This window comes from Bombina bombina, chromosome 12 (assembly GCF_027579735.1).
Source record: "Bombina bombina isolate aBomBom1 chromosome 12, aBomBom1.pri, whole genome shotgun sequence".
Taxonomy (NCBI): Eukaryota; Metazoa; Chordata; class Amphibia; order Anura; family Bombinatoridae; genus Bombina; species Bombina bombina.
Genome location: NC_069510.1, coordinates 77409980 through 77428770, shown reverse-complemented (window position 1 = coordinate 77428770; position 18791 = coordinate 77409980). Strand labels below are relative to the sequence as shown.

General features: G+C 38.0%; 1 protein-coding gene across 3 annotated transcripts in view; it reads left to right on the top strand.

The window, feature by feature from the left end:
- Positions 1–17275, top strand: part of LOC128643047 (glutamate receptor ionotropic, NMDA 1-like) — a 382985-nt gene extending 365710 nt beyond the window's left edge. For all 3 annotated transcript variants that reach the window (XM_053695973.1, XM_053695975.1, XM_053695972.1), the window contains one exon: positions 16896–17275. In XM_053695973.1, the coding sequence (XP_053551948.1) occupies positions 16896–16964 (69 nt within the window). In that variant the 3' untranslated portion in view covers positions 16965–17275. The remainder of the gene's footprint in view (positions 1–16895) is intronic.
- The last annotated feature ends 1516 nt before the right edge of the window (positions 17276–18791 follow it).

Sequence of the window (18791 nt, the reverse complement as noted above, 5' to 3'; positions counted from 1 at the left end):
CTCGCTGCCAGTGGCAAGACAGCGGTATTTTAGGAAGCCTGCAGGAGGGAGGGTTCAATAGCGCAGTCTTGCGGCTCGCGGCGAGACCCGTGCTATTATAAGCAAAAAATCCCTTAAGGACCAGTGACGTACAGGGTACATCTTGGTCGTTAACGGGTTAAACTATTTAAGAATTGAAATCTCCAAGTACTGGCAGGAATGGAGCTGGTCAATCTAACTTAAAGGAACGTAAAACTCAATTGTTTTATTTCATGTTTACAACGAATGACCTTCATTCTCTTGGTATATTTTGATGAAGGAGCAGCAGTGTACTACTGGGAGCTAGCTGATCACATCTGGTGAGCCAATGACAAGAGGCAAATATGTGTAGTCACCAATTAGCAGCTAGCTCCCAGTAGTCCATTGCTGCTCCTGTTCCTACCTAGACATGCTTATCAACAAAGGATACCAACAGAACAAGACATTTTAAATAATAGAAGTAAATGGGGAAGGTTGTTCAAAAAATTGCATGTTCTGTCTGAATCATGAACATTTCATTTAGACTTTAATGCCCCTTTAAGCTATTAATCTTCTCTTAAACTAAGCCCTGTATGTTTGTATGTGTAAGCCAAAGTATTTGATATTGATTTGTCACAGATATTCACTGGAAAGTAGCGTAATTCCCCAGTGCAGTGTAGTTTTTCATCCCTAAACCAATGCCATTTTAATAACTTTATATATAGCTTTGTGCTCTTTTGAATTATGACCTTTTGTCTGTGTCATTTTAATAGGATACTAATTAGAATCTTTGGAGATAGAAACGGCCGTGTGACAAAGGTTATGCATTGGAGGTAATTAAACTGTACCATAAACAAAGACAAAGCTCATATTGTTGTCATTTTTTTGTTTGTTAATCCAACTGTCGAAAAAAAATTAACACAATCTGACAGTTGATAAAGCTGTCAGATTTTCTTTTTTGTTCTAAGTATTTTTTTGTATTTCCATTCAAGTCTATGTAGGCTTGAAAAACGATACTTTGTGCGCAGTTTACAATGAGCTCATTAATGTCTTTTAGCGTAGGTCTGTTTTGTCTAGGAGTGAAGTCTTAAAATGCCCTTTATAATTAATATTTCAAAACATGAAACACTTTTAAAAAGGAATTTAAAAAAATAATTTGAATAATTCAAAATATTTGTACATCTATTGCTGACGAGTCATTCACAGGTGAGGATGCAAAGTCTTTACATCTTGTTAGAGTTGCTAAGCAACATATTCTGAGATGCCAAGTTGCTGAACGTTAAATTTAAATGGGGGAAGGGTTAAGCTTAACAGCTGACCAATTTATTTTGTGTGCAGTTCTACAAAAAAACAAAGTATGTGCCTTTTAATACTTTATGGGGCCGAATTATCAATCTCCGAAAGGAGCTTGATGACCCTGTTTCTGGAAACAGCAGTTAGCAAGCTGTGGACATCAATCTGCCCGATCCTATACAATCGGGCTGATTGGCATCCCCTGCTAGCGACCAATTGGCCGCGAATCTGCAGGGGGCGGCATTGCACAAGCAGTTCACAAGAACTGCTTGTGCAAGGATAAATGCCGACAGCTTATGCTGTCAGCATTTATCGATGTGCGGCGGACATGATACGCAACATCGTATCATGTCTGCTCACACTTTCATAAATTGGCCCCTATGTCTCTCTTTTAAAACCACCACTGTGAGCAATGATTTTTGGGACCTTGACTCATTAAAATAAGCTGAGCTTGCAAGGAAGGCCAGTACTTAGAGAGAACAATTAACAATGAAGATTTTTAGTACCAATCTCTCCCACTCCCCAGTAAGAGTGTGATTTTTTTCTGCAAGTTCTTGTGTTAATAGTTTTTCTGTACCTATTATTGCAGTACTGGCCGGGTGGTGGCTTCAACAGGCAACAACAGCTATTTCAAATAACAAAATACTTTGCAAACAATTTAATACACTCAAGTAGGTACAATGAGTAATTGGGAACACATTAAACAGGAGATAAATACACTATCCCTTTAAGTAGAATCTCATTTATGACCATTATAGTTGATATAGATATCACTTAAAGGGAAAGTATTTTGGTTTCTTTGCTGCATCCGAATTGAGAGCATTTTAAAATGTATTAAAGATTTTTGGTAAACACATCTTCCTTTAATGGAAATTTGTTTTTTTGTTTTCATTCTTTTGGTGCATCTTCATCTCCACTAACAGTGATGTAGAAAATGTCCATATCTGCCAGTGGGAAATCCACAGACCAGTTGTGTGAAAGTATGAACTTTTTTTTTTATAAGGTTCAGATAAAACTGCTTATTTTGTTTTATTTTTGAAACTTTATTCATGACATTATATTTTAGTGTTTTTTTTCATACGCACAATAAATAGTGATAGTGCTTTACTTTGCCGGCGCTGTGCACCTGCAATCAGATCCCAAGCTTGCTCAGAGAATGTTGGTGATGGTTCAATTTGTGTCGTCAAATACAATTTACTTCTGGCTCTCTGAGACCTAGTTTCTATTGAGGTGGTAAAGTTTGGAAACTGGTAATAAAAACATTTATCTACATTAAAGGGACACTTAAGTCGAAATTAAACTTTCATTATTCAGGTAGCGCATGTCATTTTAAACAACTTTCCAGTTTACTTCCATGAACAAAATGTGCAGTCTTTTTTATATTTACACTTTTTGTGGTCAATTTAACAAGTGCTGAATGGACATCATTCGCTGTAGCGAATCATGTCCTCCCGACATCATTAAATGCAGACAGCATACGCTGGAAGCGTTTAACATTTCACAAGCATTTCTAGTGAAATGCTTGTGCAATGCCGCACCCTGCTCACCGGCGGCCAATCGAGGTGTCAATCATCCCGATCGTATCAGATTGGGATGATTTCAGTCCACCACCTAGGTGGCGGAAGAGTTAAGGAGCAGCGATCTTAAGACCGCTGCTTCTTAACTTCCGTTTCTGGTGAGCCAGAAACGTTTGGCGTAGAAAGCACCATCCGCTGCTTAAAAATATACCCCTTTGAGTCACCAGCTCCTACAGAGCATGTGCAAGAATTCACTGAATATAGGTATATGCATTTGTAAGTGGCTGATGGCTGTCACATGATACGGGGGAGTGGAAATAGATGTAACTTTAAAATTTGTCAGAAAAAAATCTACTACTCATTTTAAGATTAGATCAAGTGCTATTGCACTGTCTTTTTATCATGCATTCGTTGATTGTTCAAATATACTGTATATACTGGTCCTTTAAAGTCTATGGAGAATTTTGACTTGAGTGTTCCTTTAATGGAGATAAATGTTTTTATCACCAGTTTCCAAACTTTATCTCCTCAATGGAAACTAGGCCTGAGTAGGAGGTGCTTTTCACAGAAGGTTCACAAAGTATATGAATATGTTCCGTTCACAGAAAAAACTATCATTGAAACTTCCATAACTTTACTTAAAGGGTCATAATACCCAAATGTTTAAACACTTGAAAGTGATGCTGCATAGCTGTAAAAAGCTGACTAGAAAATATAACCTGAACATCTCTATGTAAAAAAGAAAGATATTTTACCTCAAAAGTACCTCAGTAGCCACATCCCATTGTAAAGGATTTCTAAGCAGCATATTAGTATGTCTGTCCTGGGACAGCTGAAAGGATGAGCCTCGTGCACTCTCATATTATTTCACCAATCAGGTAAAGGAAGCCTACTATGAAATCTCATGAGAGTTAAATCAAATCTCATGAGATCACAGTAAGAGTTCATGACCTCAGCACTGCTGATGCTGATTGGCTGCAGTTCATTTCTTCATTTTTATTTTTTTTTACCTGCAGCTGGGAGCAGCTGAGTATAACTTTTTACACAGAACTTACTCTGCTGAGCTGAGGAGATTGTGAGGTAAAATATCTTCCTTTTTTACATAGAGATGCTCAGGTGATATTTTCCTGTCAGCTTTTTACAGTTATACTGCATCAGTTTCAAGTGATTTAGCATATGAGTATTATGTCCCTTTAACTAGGAACATTTTTGCTAATATTTGTGTTGTGCAAAACACGTTTTCATTCAAAATTGTTATGCATTAATATTCAATTTAAAATGGGCTTGACATTAAAAAATAATCTATCTATATTTATATATCTGTAGATATACTGTATATATATTTATATTTATATATATATATATATATATATATATATATATATATATATAAATATTAACAGATCTAGCATCAAGATTTCTACAGCATCTCCTAATAAATTATACAACCTAAAAGTCCAAACTGAGAGTGTTTAAAAAGTACAGTATTAAACTTTTACCTCCTAGCCTTTGCGCAGTACGGATTAAATGTCACAACAACTATGTAATTGCCTGCATCCGCATTTTTACTTTATATTGCAAATATTTAAGAACCCGTTTTTCAGGTTAACTTAGTTTTGAAATTAGAAAATATTAAAATTCAATAGGGTTTGGGAAAGCACCTAAAAATTATTTGTTTTTGGCATTAGCAGGATAAGTCTGTATTTGTATGCTTTTCAACATTTTATAAGTGCTGGGAAGAGCAAAGGGTTGGAGTATCTAAAAGCTTTGGGGTAGATCACAATTGGGATGCATATTACTGTGGCAAGGTTGCTACATAGTAACAACCCTGTTGCTGCATAGTAACAACCCTGTTGCTGCATAGTAACAACCCTGTTGCTGCATAGTAACAACCCTGTTGCTGCATAGTAACAACCCTGTTGCTGCATAGTAACAACCCTGTTGCTGCATAGTAACAACCCTGTTGCTGCATAGTAACAACCCTGTTGCTGCAATGTGCAATTTCCACCAACATGTAGTGGCTTGAGTATAGCAACAGCTGTGAGGATGTAGGAAGTATATTCATATGTATATGTTGTGGGTAAAGTAAGAAATTGGTTAATCCTAGTATTACCCGGGTAAACCTGACATTACCCAAGCAGTTGTGGGTAAAGCCCGATGTAACATGATAAATCTTCTCAGAGTGCATTGAGTCACTGCATCAAACATTTATACGATGCACTGTAATTCACACATCTTCACTATCTTTTTCTCATTCACCAAGGTCCACTTGAGGTGGATGCTAGAGGATTGGCGGGGCCTTCCTTGATTCCCCGAGGCGGACGCAAAATAAATAGTGTAGGTGGGGAAATTACATTACATCAGGCTTAAGCCACAGCCACTTGGATAATGTCTGCTTTACCTAGGTAAGCATATGATTACCCCGATTTCTGACTTTACCCATAACATATACATGTGAATGAAAGTTATATAGATACAATATAGCTATTGCTACACTGTTATAGACATCGTACAGCTGTCACTTTACTCTGACTTGACTAGTCATAATCTGACCCACATAGTATATCAGCTGGTATGGACAGGGTTGGATGAACAAAAAGAACTGATTTTATCCCCCACACAAAAACCTACTCATTACATACCCCAATTAGAGTCAGAAATTATCAAGGCTTATCCAGCCCCTAGATGTCTAATAACCAAATCTGTGATTCTGGCCTACAACCACAAATAGCTGGCCTGATACCCTTATTGCTGTTCCAAACTACCATCTTCAATAACTACACATACCACTAATGGTTAACTTGACTCCATTCCCCATAACAGGACTTGCCTCTACTTGAACTGGCTCATATTTGACAGTTAGCCCACCCAACAGCAGTCCTGATTGGTTAACCTGATTAACCAACCAAGGTTGCTAAAAATTTTAATAAATAGAGAAAAACACAACAAGGAATGATATGAAGAGGACCTGTTACTGCCAGCTAAAAGAGGCTGAAGACTGAAGACAGGAAAGGTAAAGTTAAAGGTTTTTTATAAAATGAATTGTATTTATTTTTGTGTAATTCAGGGTGGTTAGGTATTAGGATGATTTGTTTTGAAGGATTAAGGGATCATATAGAAAGCGTATGGGAGCAGTTGAGTTAGGGTGTTGGATTAAGTGGAATGTTTAGTTGGAATCTTGCACAGGTTATCTGTGTTGAGGGATAAAGTGCAGGGAGGGTGTTAAGAGTTAAGTGGGTTTGCCATAGGCAGATCAGTGTTTAGGAAAGTATCATTAGGGAATATTAGGTGAGTCAGTTGGTGTATTTGTGGTCGCAGTAGGCTATGGTTAATTTCTCTTGTTAAGTGTATCCAGTCCACGGATCATCCATTACTTGTGGGATATTCTCCTTCCCAACAGGAAGTTGCAAGAGGATCACCCACAGCAGAGCTGCTATATAGCTCCTCCCCTCACTGCCATATCCAGTCATTCTCTTGCAACTCTCAACAAAGATGGAGGTCGTAAGAGGACTGTGGTGTTTTCTACTTAGTTTATTTCTTCAATCAAAAGTTTGTTATTTTTAAATGGTACCGGAGTGTACTGTTTATCTCAGGCAGTATTTAGAAGAAGAATCTGCCTGCGTTTTCTATGATCTTAGCAGAAGTAACTAAGATCCTTTGCTGTTCTCACATATTCTGAGGAGTGAGGTAACTTCAGAGGGGGAATGGCGTGCAGGTTTTCCTGCAATAAGGTATGTGCAGTTAATATTTTTCTAGGGATAGAATTTGCTAGAAAATGCTGCTGATACCGAAGTAATGTAAGTAAAGCCTTAAATGCAGTGATAGCGACTGGTATCAGGCTTATTAATAGAGATACATACTCTTATAAAAGTGTATTTTAAAACGTTTGCTGGCATGTTTAATCATTTTTTATATATGTTTGGTGATAAAACTTATTGGGGCCTAGTTTTTTCCACATGGCTGGCTTGAATTTTGCCTAGAAACAGTTCCCTGGGGCTTTCCACTGTTGTAATATGAGTGGGAGGGGCCTATTTTAGCGCTTTTTTGCGCAGCAAAAATTACAGACACAGACATCCAGCTTCTTCCTGCATGATCCAGGACTTCTCTGAAGGGCTCAAAAGGCTTCAAAAGTCGTAATGAGGGAGGTAAAAAGCCACAGTAGAGCTGTGGCAGTTGTTGTGACTGTTTGAAAAACGTTTTTGTCATTTGTTATTCCGTTTTTGGTATTAAGGGGATAATCATCCATTCGCAAGTGGGTGCAATGCTCTGCTAACTTATTACATACACTGTAAAAATTTTGTTAGTGTAACTGCCTTTTTTCACTGTTATTTCAAATTTGGACAAAATTTGTGTTTCTTAAAGGCGCAGTAACGTTTTTTTATATTGCTTGTAAACTTGTTTTAAAGTGTTTTCCAAGCTTGCTAGTCTCATTGCTAGTCTGTTTAAACATGTCTGACACAGAGGAACCTACTTGTTCATTATGTTTGAAAGCCATGGTGGAGCCCCATAGGAGAATGTGTACTAAATGTATTGATTTCACCTTAAACAGTAAAGATCAGTCTTTATCTATAAAAGAATTATCACCAGAGGGTTCTGTCAAGGGGGAAGTTATGCCGACTAACTCTCCCCACGTGTCAGACCCTTCGCCTCCCGCTCAGGGGACGCACGCTAGTATGGCGCCAATTACATCAGGGACGCCCATAGCGATTACCTTGCAGGACATGGCTGCAATCATGAATAATACCCTGTCAGAAGTATTATCTAGATTGCCTGAATTAAGAGGCAAGCGCGATAGCTCTGGGGTTAGGAGAGATACAGAGCGCGCAAATGCTGTAAGAGCCATGTCTGATACTGCGTCACAGTATGCAGAACATGAGAACAGTCTGTGGGTGACATCTCTGACTCGGGGAAACCTGATTCAGAGATTTCTAATTTTAAATTTAAGCTTGAGAACCTCCGTGTATTGCTTGGGGAGGTATTAGCTGCTTTGAATGACTGTAACACAGTTGCAATTCCAGAGAAATTGTGTAGGCTGGATAGATACTATGCGGTGCCGGTGTGTACTGATGTTTTTCCTATACCTAAAAGGCTTACAGAAATTATTAGCAAGGAGTGGGATAAACCCGGTGTGCCCTTTTCCCCACCTCCTATATTTAGAAAAATGTTTCCAATAGACGCCACTACACGGGACTTATGGCAGACGGTCCCTAAGGTGGAGGGAGCAGTTTCTACTTTAGCAAAGTGTACCACTATCCCGGTTGATGACAGTTGTGCTTTTTCAGATCCAATGGATAAAAAATTGGAGGGTTACCTTAAGAAAATGTTTATTCAACAAGGTTTTATTTTACAGCCCCTTGCATGCATTGCGCCTGTCACTGCTGCGGCGGCATTCTGGTTTGAGGCCCTGGAAGAGGCCATCCATACAGCTCCATTGAATGAAATTATTGACAAGCTTAGAACGCTTAAGCTAGCTAACTCATTTGTTTCTGATGCCATTGTTCATTTGACTAAACTAACGGCTAAAAATTCCGGATTCGCCATCCAGGCGGGTAGGGCGCTATGGCTTAAATCCTGGTCAGCTGACGTGACTTCAAAGTCTAAATTACTCAACATTCCTTTCAAGGGGCAGACCTTATTCGGGCCTGGCTTGAAGGAAATTATTGCTGACATTACTGGAGGCAAGGGTCATACCCTTCCTCAGGACAGGGCCAAATCAAAGGCCAAACAGTCTAATTTTTGTGCCTTTCGAAATTTCAAGGCAGGAGCAGCATCAACTTCCTCCGCTTCAAAACAAGAGGGAACTGTTGCTCATTCCAGACAGGCCTGGAAACCTAACCAGTCCTGGAGCAAGGGCAAGCAGGCCAGAAAGCCTGCTGCTGCCCCCAAGACAGCATGAAGGAACGGCCCCCTATCCGGAAACGGATCTAGTGGGGGGCAGACTTTCTCTCTTCGCCCAGGCGTGGGCAAGAGATGTTCAGGATCCCTGGGCGTTGGAGATCATATCTCAGGGATATCTTCTGGACTTCAAAGCTTCTCCTCCACAAGGGAGATTTCATCTTTCAGCAAACCAGATAAAGAAAGAAGCATTCCTAAGCTGTGTGCAAGACCTCCTAGTAATGGGAGTGATCCATCCAGTTCCGCGGACGGAACAAGGACAGGGGTTTTATTCAAATCTGTTTGTGGTTCTTAAGAAAGAGGGAACCTTCAGACCAATCTTGGATCTAAAGATCTTAAACAAATTCCTCAGAGTTCCATCATTCAAAATGGAAACTATTCGGACCATCCTACCCATGATCCAAGAGGGTCAGTACATGACCACAGTGGACTTAAAGGATGCCTACCTTCACATACCGATTCACAAAGATCATCATCGGTTCCTAAGGTTTGCCTTTCTAGACAGGCATTACCAATTTGTAGCTCTTCCCTTCAGGTTGGCCACAGCCCCGAGAATTTTTACAAAGGTTCTGGGCTCACTTCTGGCGGTTCTAAGACTGCGAGGCATAGCGGTGGCTCCTTATCTAGACGACATCCTGATACAGGCGTCAAGCTTTCAAATTGCCAAGTCTCATACAGAGATAGTTCTGGCATTTCTGAGGTCGCATGGATGGAAAGTGAATGTGGAAAAGAGTTCTCTATCCCCACTCACAAGAGTCTCCTTCCTAGGGACTCTTATAGATTCTGTAGAGATGAAAATTTACCTGACGGAGTCCAGGTTATCAAAACTTCTAAATGCTTGCCGTGTCCTTCATTCCATTCGACGCCCGTCAGTGGCTCAGTGCATGGAAGTAATCGGCTTAATGGTAGCGGCAATGGACATAGTGCCATTTGCGCGCCTGCATCTCAGACCGCTGCAATTATGCATGCTAAATCAGTGGAATGGGGATTACTCAGATTTGTCCCCTCTACTAAATCTGGATCAAGAGACCAGAGATTCTCTTCTCTGGTGGCTATCTCGGGTCCATCTGTCCAAGGGTATGTCCTTTCGCAGGCCAGATTGGACGATTGTAACAACAGATGCCAGCCTTCTAGGTTGGGGTGCAGTCTGGAACTCCCTGAAGGCTCAGGGATCGTGGACTCAGGAGGAGAAACTCCTCCCAATAAATATTCTGGAGTTAAGAGCAATATTCAATGCTCTTCTCGGTTGGCCTCAGTTAGCAACCCTGAGGTTCATCAGATTTCAGTCGGACAACATCACGACTGTGGCTTACATCAACCATCAAGGGGGAACCAGGAGTTCCCTAGCGATGTTAGAAGTCTCAAGGATAATTCGCTGGGCAGAGTCTCACTCTTGCCACCTGTCAGCGATCCACATCCGAGGCGTAGAGAACTGGGAGGCGGATTTTCTAAGTCGTCAGACTTTTCATCCGGGGGAGTGGGAACTCCATCCGGAGGTGTTTGCTCAACTGGTCCATCGTTGGGGCAAACCAGAACTGGATCTCATGGCGTCTCTCCAGAACGCCAAGCTTCCTTGTTACGGATCCAGGTCCAGGGACCCGGGAGCGACACTGATAGATGCTCTAGCAGCTCCTTGGTTCTTCAACCTGGCTTATATGTTTCCACCGTTTCCTCTGCTCCCTCGACTGATTGCTAAAATCAAACAGGAGAGAGCATCGGCGATTCTGATAGTGCGTGGCCACGCAGGACCTGGTATGCAGACAAAGTGGACATGTCATCCATGGACTCTGCCTCTGAGGCAGGACCTTCTATTACAAGGTCTTTTAAATCATCCAAATCTAATTTCTCTGAGACTGACTGCATGGAGATTGAACGCTTGATTCTATCAAGGCGTGGCTTCTCCGAGTCAGTCATTGATACCTTAATACAGGCACGAAAACCTGTCACCAGGAAAATCTACCATAAGATATGGCGTAAATATCTTTATTGGTGTGAATCCAAGAGTTACTCATGGAGTAAGGTTAGGATTCCTAGGATATTGTCCTTTCTCCAAGAGGGTTTGGACAAAGGCTTATCAGCTAGTTCTTTAAAGGGACAGATCTCTGCTCTGTCTATTCTTTTGCACAAGCGTCTGGCAGAGGTTCCAGACGTCCAGGCATTTTGTCAGGCTTTGGTTAGGATTAAGCCTGTGTTTAAAATTGTTGCTCCCCCGTGGAGCTTAAACTTGGTTCTTAAAGTTCTTCAGGGAGTTCCGTTTGAACCCCTTCATTCCATTGATATTAAACTTTTATCTTGGAAAGTTCTGTTTTTGATGGCTATTTCCTCGGCTCGAAGAGTCTCTGAGTTATCTGCCTTACAATGTGATTCTCCTTATCTGATTTTTCATTCAGACAAGGTAGTTCTGAGTACCAAACCTGGGTTTTTACCTAAGGTGGTTTCTAACAGGAATATCAATCAAGAGATTGTTGTTCCATCATTGTGTCCTAATCCTTCTTCAAAGAAGGAACGTCTTTTGCATAATCTGGACGTAGTCCGTGCCTTGAAGTTTTACTTACAGGCTACTAAAGATTTTCGTCAAACATCTGCCCTGTTTGTCGTTTACTCTGGACAGAGGAGAGGTCAAAAAGCTTCGGCAACCTCTCTCTCCTTTTGGCTTTGGAGCATAATACGCTTAGCCTATGAGACTGCTGGACAGCAGCCCCCTGAAAGGATTACAGCTCATTCTACTAGAGCTGTGGCTTCCACCTGGGCCTTTAAAAATGAGGCCTCTGTTGAACAGATTTGCAAGGCTGCGACTTGGTCTTCGCTTCACACCTTTTCAAAATGTTACAAATTTGATACTTTTGCTTCTTCGGAGGCTGTTTTTGGGAGAAAGGTTCTACAGGCAGTGGTTCCTTCCGTTTAAGTTCCTGCCTTGTTCCTCCCATCATCCGTGTACTTTAGCTTTGGTATTGGTATCCCACAAGTAATGGATGATCCGTGGACTGGATACACTTAACATGAGAAAACATAATTTATGCTTACCTGATAAATGTATTTCTCTTGTAGTGTATCCAGTCCACGGCCCGCCCTGTCCTTTTAAGGCAGGTCTAAATTTTAATTAAACTACAGTCACCACTGCACCCTATGGTTTCTCCTTTCTCGGCTTGTTTTGGTCGAATGACTGGATATGGCAGTGAGGGGAGGAGCTATATAGCAGCTCTGCTGTGGGTGATCCTCTTGCAACTTCCTGTTGGGAAGGAGAATATCCCACAAGTAATGGATGATCCATGGACTGAATACACCACAAGAGAAATAAATTTATCAGGTAAGCATAAATTATGTTTTTAGTGTGGCAGTTGGACAGCACAGTTAGATTTATTTGTGGTGAGTAAGGTGATTTTTAGAATTCTACGCTTTGGGGTTAGTCGGAAAAGCACTGTTAGATTGGTAGTGGTGGAGGTCACTTACAGAGTTAATTGCCCTGGGGAGATTGGGCTAATTGTTATGGTTATTTTCAGTATTATGCCAGGACCACATTTAGATTTATTATTTATGTGGGGATGTTAGGCTCATTTTTATTGGTCCGGGTGGAGGTCAGTCAAAACCAACATGCGCATTAAACAACCAGATTTTAGCTTGATGTTGCTGAAGAAGCGTTTATTAGAATTCTGAAGTGTATCCTATCCACTAGCTTCTGTCCTTCTGACATTTGCTTTAATTACAGATGCTGTAGACTTATTTTCACTTTCAGAAACAGCTCTACTGCTAGGCTCACTCATCCCAAATGTTTGCAGGGAAAAAAACATTGGCCTGGATAAAATAAAACCTTTTCTTCAGAGTAACATCTTACAGAAAACACTTGCCACAAATCACAACTCATAAATTGCAGAATTCTTAAAGATTTGAAGCTGGCCCTTCTAATGTCCATAAGTTAAAACTCACACTGATTACGGCATAACTAAACTGCCTTCAAAACATTACCGAACAAATAAAACAAAGAAAAAAATTCCTTCTATAAAACAGTCCAAACTAATATATTCAAAAAAGCACTTGAAAGAGACATAAAACAAAACGAATAACATTACAACCTCTTTAGCTTTGAAATAATGAGACACAATAGTGGGACAAGATACTTCGCAAAGGAGTCAAACTGAATTTCACATGTTGGGCCTAAGGGCAAATGTATTACGATTGCAGGTGGACACATTCTCAAGTAGAGAACGTAAAGTATTGCGTGGCAACATTTAGCATTGCGCTAGAGCTGTCTTGTGGAATTCCGCCCCCTTCTCACGCAACCGACTGCACAAGAACAGGGTATGTTAATCACCACGAACAAACAAATATTGGGGTGATTTATCTCTCCACTCTAAGGTGGCAGAGATAATAAAGAAGCCGTTTTAGCTTTTTAAATTTGTGGTTGCAGGTTCACTCAGCAAAGCCTTTAAATGCAAATGCAGCTTAATAAATCTTCCCCTAAGCATAGTTAAAAAAATCCTAACGACACCTCTAAAATGCCCCAGAGTACCAACAGCCAACCTCTCTCTCTCTCTGGGATATCACCACCTTAAAGGGACACTGAACCCAAATTTTTTCTTTCGTGATTCAGATAGAGCATGCAATTTTAAGCAACTTTCTAATTTACTCCTATTATCAATTTTTCTTCGTTCTCTTGGTATCTTTATTTGAAATGCAAGAATGTAAGTTTAGATGCCGGCCCATTTGTGGTGAACAACCTGGGTTGTTTTTGCTGATTGATGGACACATTCACCCACCAATAAACAAGTGCTGTCCAGTGTGCTGAACAAAAAAGAAGAAGCTTAGATGCCTTCTTTTTCAAATAAAGATAGCAAGAGAATGAAGAAAAATAATAATAATAGGAGTTAATTAGAAAGTTGCTTAAAATGACATGCTCTATCTGAATCACAAAAGAAAAAAAATTGGGTTCAGGGTCCCTTTAATGTGCTATGCAACCAGACTGCTTTCCGATAACAAAACTGGTATGGATATTTTACAATGACAAATATTTAAGTGTTGCTCTTCTAATGATTGTTTTTTGGGGGTGTTATAGGTTCACTTTTGATGTGAGAGATATGATGTATTTGGCACCTCACTTAGCTATAAACACTAATGGCACTAGCAGATACTAACAGTAGAAAATATAGGTGTAACAATGCACAATTAAAGGGACGTGAAACCCAAAGCTTTTCTTTTATGATTCAGATACAAAATGCATTTTTTTAAAAATTTCCAATGTACTTCTATTCTCAAATCTGATTTGTTCTTTTTTTATTCTTTGTTGAAGAGATATCTAGAGCACTAGACTAGATAGGCTGGAGTACTTCATTACAGGAATTAGTGGTGCCTTCTAGTGCTCTTGTATAACATTGTTTCAAAACTATAAACAGGTGCACACTCCTGAACTTAACTTCCTGCTTTTCAACAAAGGATGACAAGAAAACAAAGAACACTTGATAACAGAAGTCAAATGGAAAGCTGTTTAAAATGGTATATTTTATCTGAATCATAATAGAAAAATGTTGGGTTTTATGCCCCTTTAATTTTGAAAATAGTCTCTCCTTTAGAAAATGGCAGCTCTGCACCCGCACAAGCGTCTATCAATTGATCTGAAGCCGATTAAATGACACCTTAAACCTGAGTCTTACCCACAAATACCATATCAAATATTGACAATAGATTATTTATTTCATTTGCATTGTAGTTGCCATTTTTGATATTTGTCTTCTTCTAATAGTCGCTCATCTTCATTGCAAAGTCGCTAGGGATATCTTTACTTAGAGGGGAACCTGCCTGACAGGTCTACAGATTTGTAGCCTACTCATCGTTTCCTTCATGTTCACATTCTAGAAGAAGGGGTTGCCTAAGTAGCATATATTTCTAGACTTGCAGTGGTGTGATGTGGTTGTAACAGATTAATTATCTGAGAAATAAGTGTATTGTTCAGAGCAGTTTTCCAACTTTACACACACACACATATATATATATATATATATATATGTAAAATATATACCTGTGTGTATATACAGTATATATATATATATATATATATATATATATATATACATATATATATATATATATATATTAATCACCAATAAACTGAGCCAAGTAGTGTAGTTAGCAACTTAACCAACAAAGAGACACTAGAGGAAAATTTGCTTCCACTTAATGTGTTTTCAATGATTCGTAATAGAAGCTGCATTTAATTAAATGTATGTGAAACTATTCCTTTATGTTTATTTTTCTATTTGAAATAATGGGGAGTTGTCTTTGACAACTCATGAGAATGTTACCATTCAAATGGGTTGATCTGGCAGGAAAAGTATAGCTACTTATCTTCTATCACTCATTTTCTCTCTATATACACATACTTGGTACTAACATTTTCATTATGGGTGGTGGTTTCAAAGAGTAAAACCAAAAGCTATTTCAGTTGCAAGAATAAACATAAATTAACACAATCCAATACATACCTTTAGGAACATATTAAGAAGAAAAAAAGCAATACAAACTTATTTTACAGTACAATAGGTCCAAAGCTAACAATAAGGCACAGATTGTTAATTTGACAACTTTAGTACCTCACTGTCACAGATTCTATCACAGCGAGGGTCAGCTCTGCCTTTAATCATTCTTAGTAATACATTGAATACCACTAGGTTAGCTAATAAGGAAAGCTATAATTTATTCTATTGTACAATTAGACTATTGGTGGAAAGGGTCTTACCTGTGAGTCTTTAAGGAAAAGGCTTTAAACATAAGATCCTTGAGACAAATTAACGGATACTACAGGCCTGTTTAAGAAACGTTATGGAAAATGTAATCTACTCAGTAGCAGACTAGTTTAGAAGATATTAAATGAGCTAACAGGTATAATTATTACAATAAAATGGAGCAAGTGAATTTGATTTATTGGCAGAAAGTGAAGACTTAAATTGTAAACACGTGAAAGTTTATAATCTGATATTTTGTATAATAACAAAATTATCATCTTTAAAGACAACTAATAATTCAGATCAAGAATACATATCTGTGTATATCAAAGATTTTCTGTAATGGCTCAACACTAATAACCTACTGATAGTTTATTCAGTTCATAAATCTGTCAAAAAAACTAATTTAATGAAACACAGACATCTATATAAGCTTAATAATTTTATATTTGTTTAAAAGATATACTTTTCCGGGTACATTTAACAACCCCCGGGCGGACATCTCTGGCCCTGTTCGCCCAATTTCACAGCTAGAGGCAGCAATACGCTTCCTGAATTTATCATTGCACAAGCCTCTGCTTGTGCCATGCCGCCCCCTGCTCGTGTGGACAATCGCATGTAGTCAGGGCTTGTCAATGACCCTAGTTGTTCCAAATGGATTGAGGAACATCACTTTATAGTTGGCTTAGCAGGTTTGGAAGCAGCGATCTGATGACCGTTGCTTCTTAACTATCGGCTGCAGGCAGTTGACTTTACTTGAGAGACAAAATCTCTCTAAAAAATAAACATGAATTAAAACAATATATTATATTGTTTACCATTGGGGATTATTTGGCAAAATAATATAAAGCAAAAATGTAGCAGCAAACTCTAAAAGAAAAAAAAGTAATACTGTTCCAATAAAAACAATGTGTGGCTGCTATCTTGAAACAAATATAAATACCTAGGCAACTATAAAAAGTATATACAAAACAAATAAAGCTACAAATAATTATCCAATAATATATTTATTGAAGCGCAATAAAAAAAACATACAATGAGAGAGAGAGCGTGTCCATGGGACAGCAAATATACAAACTAATATATTTTCTATTTTTTTTTTAGCCCGTGGACAAAAGTAATTTTCTCTCTCATTTTACATGTTTTTTATCATATTTTTAAACACAAAAAATATAAAATGTTTAAGATTGTAAAACACATATTTAGAGACGACACATCAGTAAACTGCATTTAAAATGTATATATTGTTACACATATAAATCTGTTTGTCACAGACTATCTGGATGATACAATGTGTGTCTTGCCTGTATATTGTTTTCAATGTAAACAATGTTTTCAACAAAGAGCTGAGAAATGTTCCCTTGCGTTTCGCTCAGCGTATTGTCATTCCTTGAATTTGTACTCTGCAGAGGCTGCAATCACAGCACAAGCCACAAGGCTCCACATCCTTATGTTGTATTTTTATTTATTTGTTTTACAGCAATATCATCCAACTGATATCACGGGACAACTTAACCTTTCCGACCCCTCTGTTAGTACTGTGGTCTGATATAAAGGAGAATTTACCTAATTTGACTCTGGCAGGAATGGATATTTAAGAGCTACTATATCCTCATTTAATAACTGGTAAGAAAGCATACAGCACGTGCTATACGACTGCATGGCTCTTACATTTATATTACCCCAAAACAGCTGCGGACTGTTGACACAAACTGGGAAAAGTACACCTGGACAATACAAGGGATGGGGATAAAAAAACGTTATTGCACTCTCGATAACGAGTGTCCCCAATACTGCTACATTTTGTTATATGCACTGTCAAACATCCATTTTGAAGAAAAGAACGTTATTTTGAGGACCATGGACAATATTTATGTAATATTCACTTTTTTTTACTGTATTCTTAAATAAAAAATAAATCTGTATAGTTGGCTATTATATATAAATATATATATATCAAATATATTTGAAATAATAATTTTCTTGTTTGAGTACAGTATTTGCATGGGTCACATATTTGAATATAAAAAAAATATGATCAATTTGTTATTTCACTTTGCTGATCATCTATTATATATAAAATTATATTTCTCTGAATTGTTACTCATTCTATTTTTTCTATGAGTTTTCCAACCAGCTTTTGTACAACAAATATAATTGATAATCTACAAACTACATGGGATGTGGACAGATAAGAAAGATTAGATTTTTTATTTTATTTCATGCTCCGGATGGTGCGATTTTAGTATAAAACCATACCAATAAAATGCATGTTGGTTACAGGTGGTGATTCCTGTTTTTGCAACCTCAAAGTTATTAAACTCCAAAGATTTATTTTATTATCATACCTCTGAACCTCATCTATAAAGAATACTTTGTTAGTTCACTCAAGAGGAGTTACCACCTAACCCAACATGCATTATATCAGCTGTTATCAGTGGATTCCATTACAAAACATGTATGTGAAATGTATTTTATGCACCTTTCAGCTGTGATGTGTAACTATTTGGTTTCCACTTGGTCAAATGTTTATACTAGAATTTAAAACAGAGGTATTTTTTTGCCAATAACAAATTATTCTCAAAATACTTTTCAAAAAAGCAAACTGTAAAATCATATCTTGTTTAACTTATGGAGATATCATCAATAAACCTCAACAAATCAATTTAGAAATATAATCCACTTTTTTTTTTCTTTATTTCATCAGGATGATAAAAATGTGTATTGCAATAAGATATTACTCAAATTAGCTTTGATTACAAGGTGTCTAAAATCTTTATACATTTATTTCAAGACTTCTCTTAAAATGTCATTGTTACAATTAAATATAGTACGAGAATATGATATCTAAAGTGACTTATAAACACATTAGGCATCTGTGTCTACTTCCTTTCTTGTAGTTTGGTTTCATTTGGATATTATCCCTATTATTTTGTAATTGTGGCATCATCATACAGAAATGTAATTTCAGAAACATTCATATTTTCTATAGGTCATTTAAACTTACTTTGCGGTGATGTTACATAAAGAAGAAGTGGCAGGTAGGCAGGTCTTGTTATAGCAGTGCTATTAGTTTTTTTGATAGTATTAGTATTCATATTTTATACATTTATTATTCAGTTAAAGGGATACTAAACCCAAGTTTTTTCTTTCCTGATTCAGATAGAGCAAGCAATTTTAAGTAACTTTCTAATTTACTCCTATGACCAATTTTTCTTTGTCCTCTTGCTATCCGTATTTGAAAAAGTATGAATCTAAGCTAAGAAGCCAGCCCATTAGTTCAGCACCTGGGTTGCACTTGCTGATTGGTGGCTAATGTACCCACAAATCAGCAAGCTCTATCCAGGATTAGATTACTGCTTTTTCAAATAAAGAT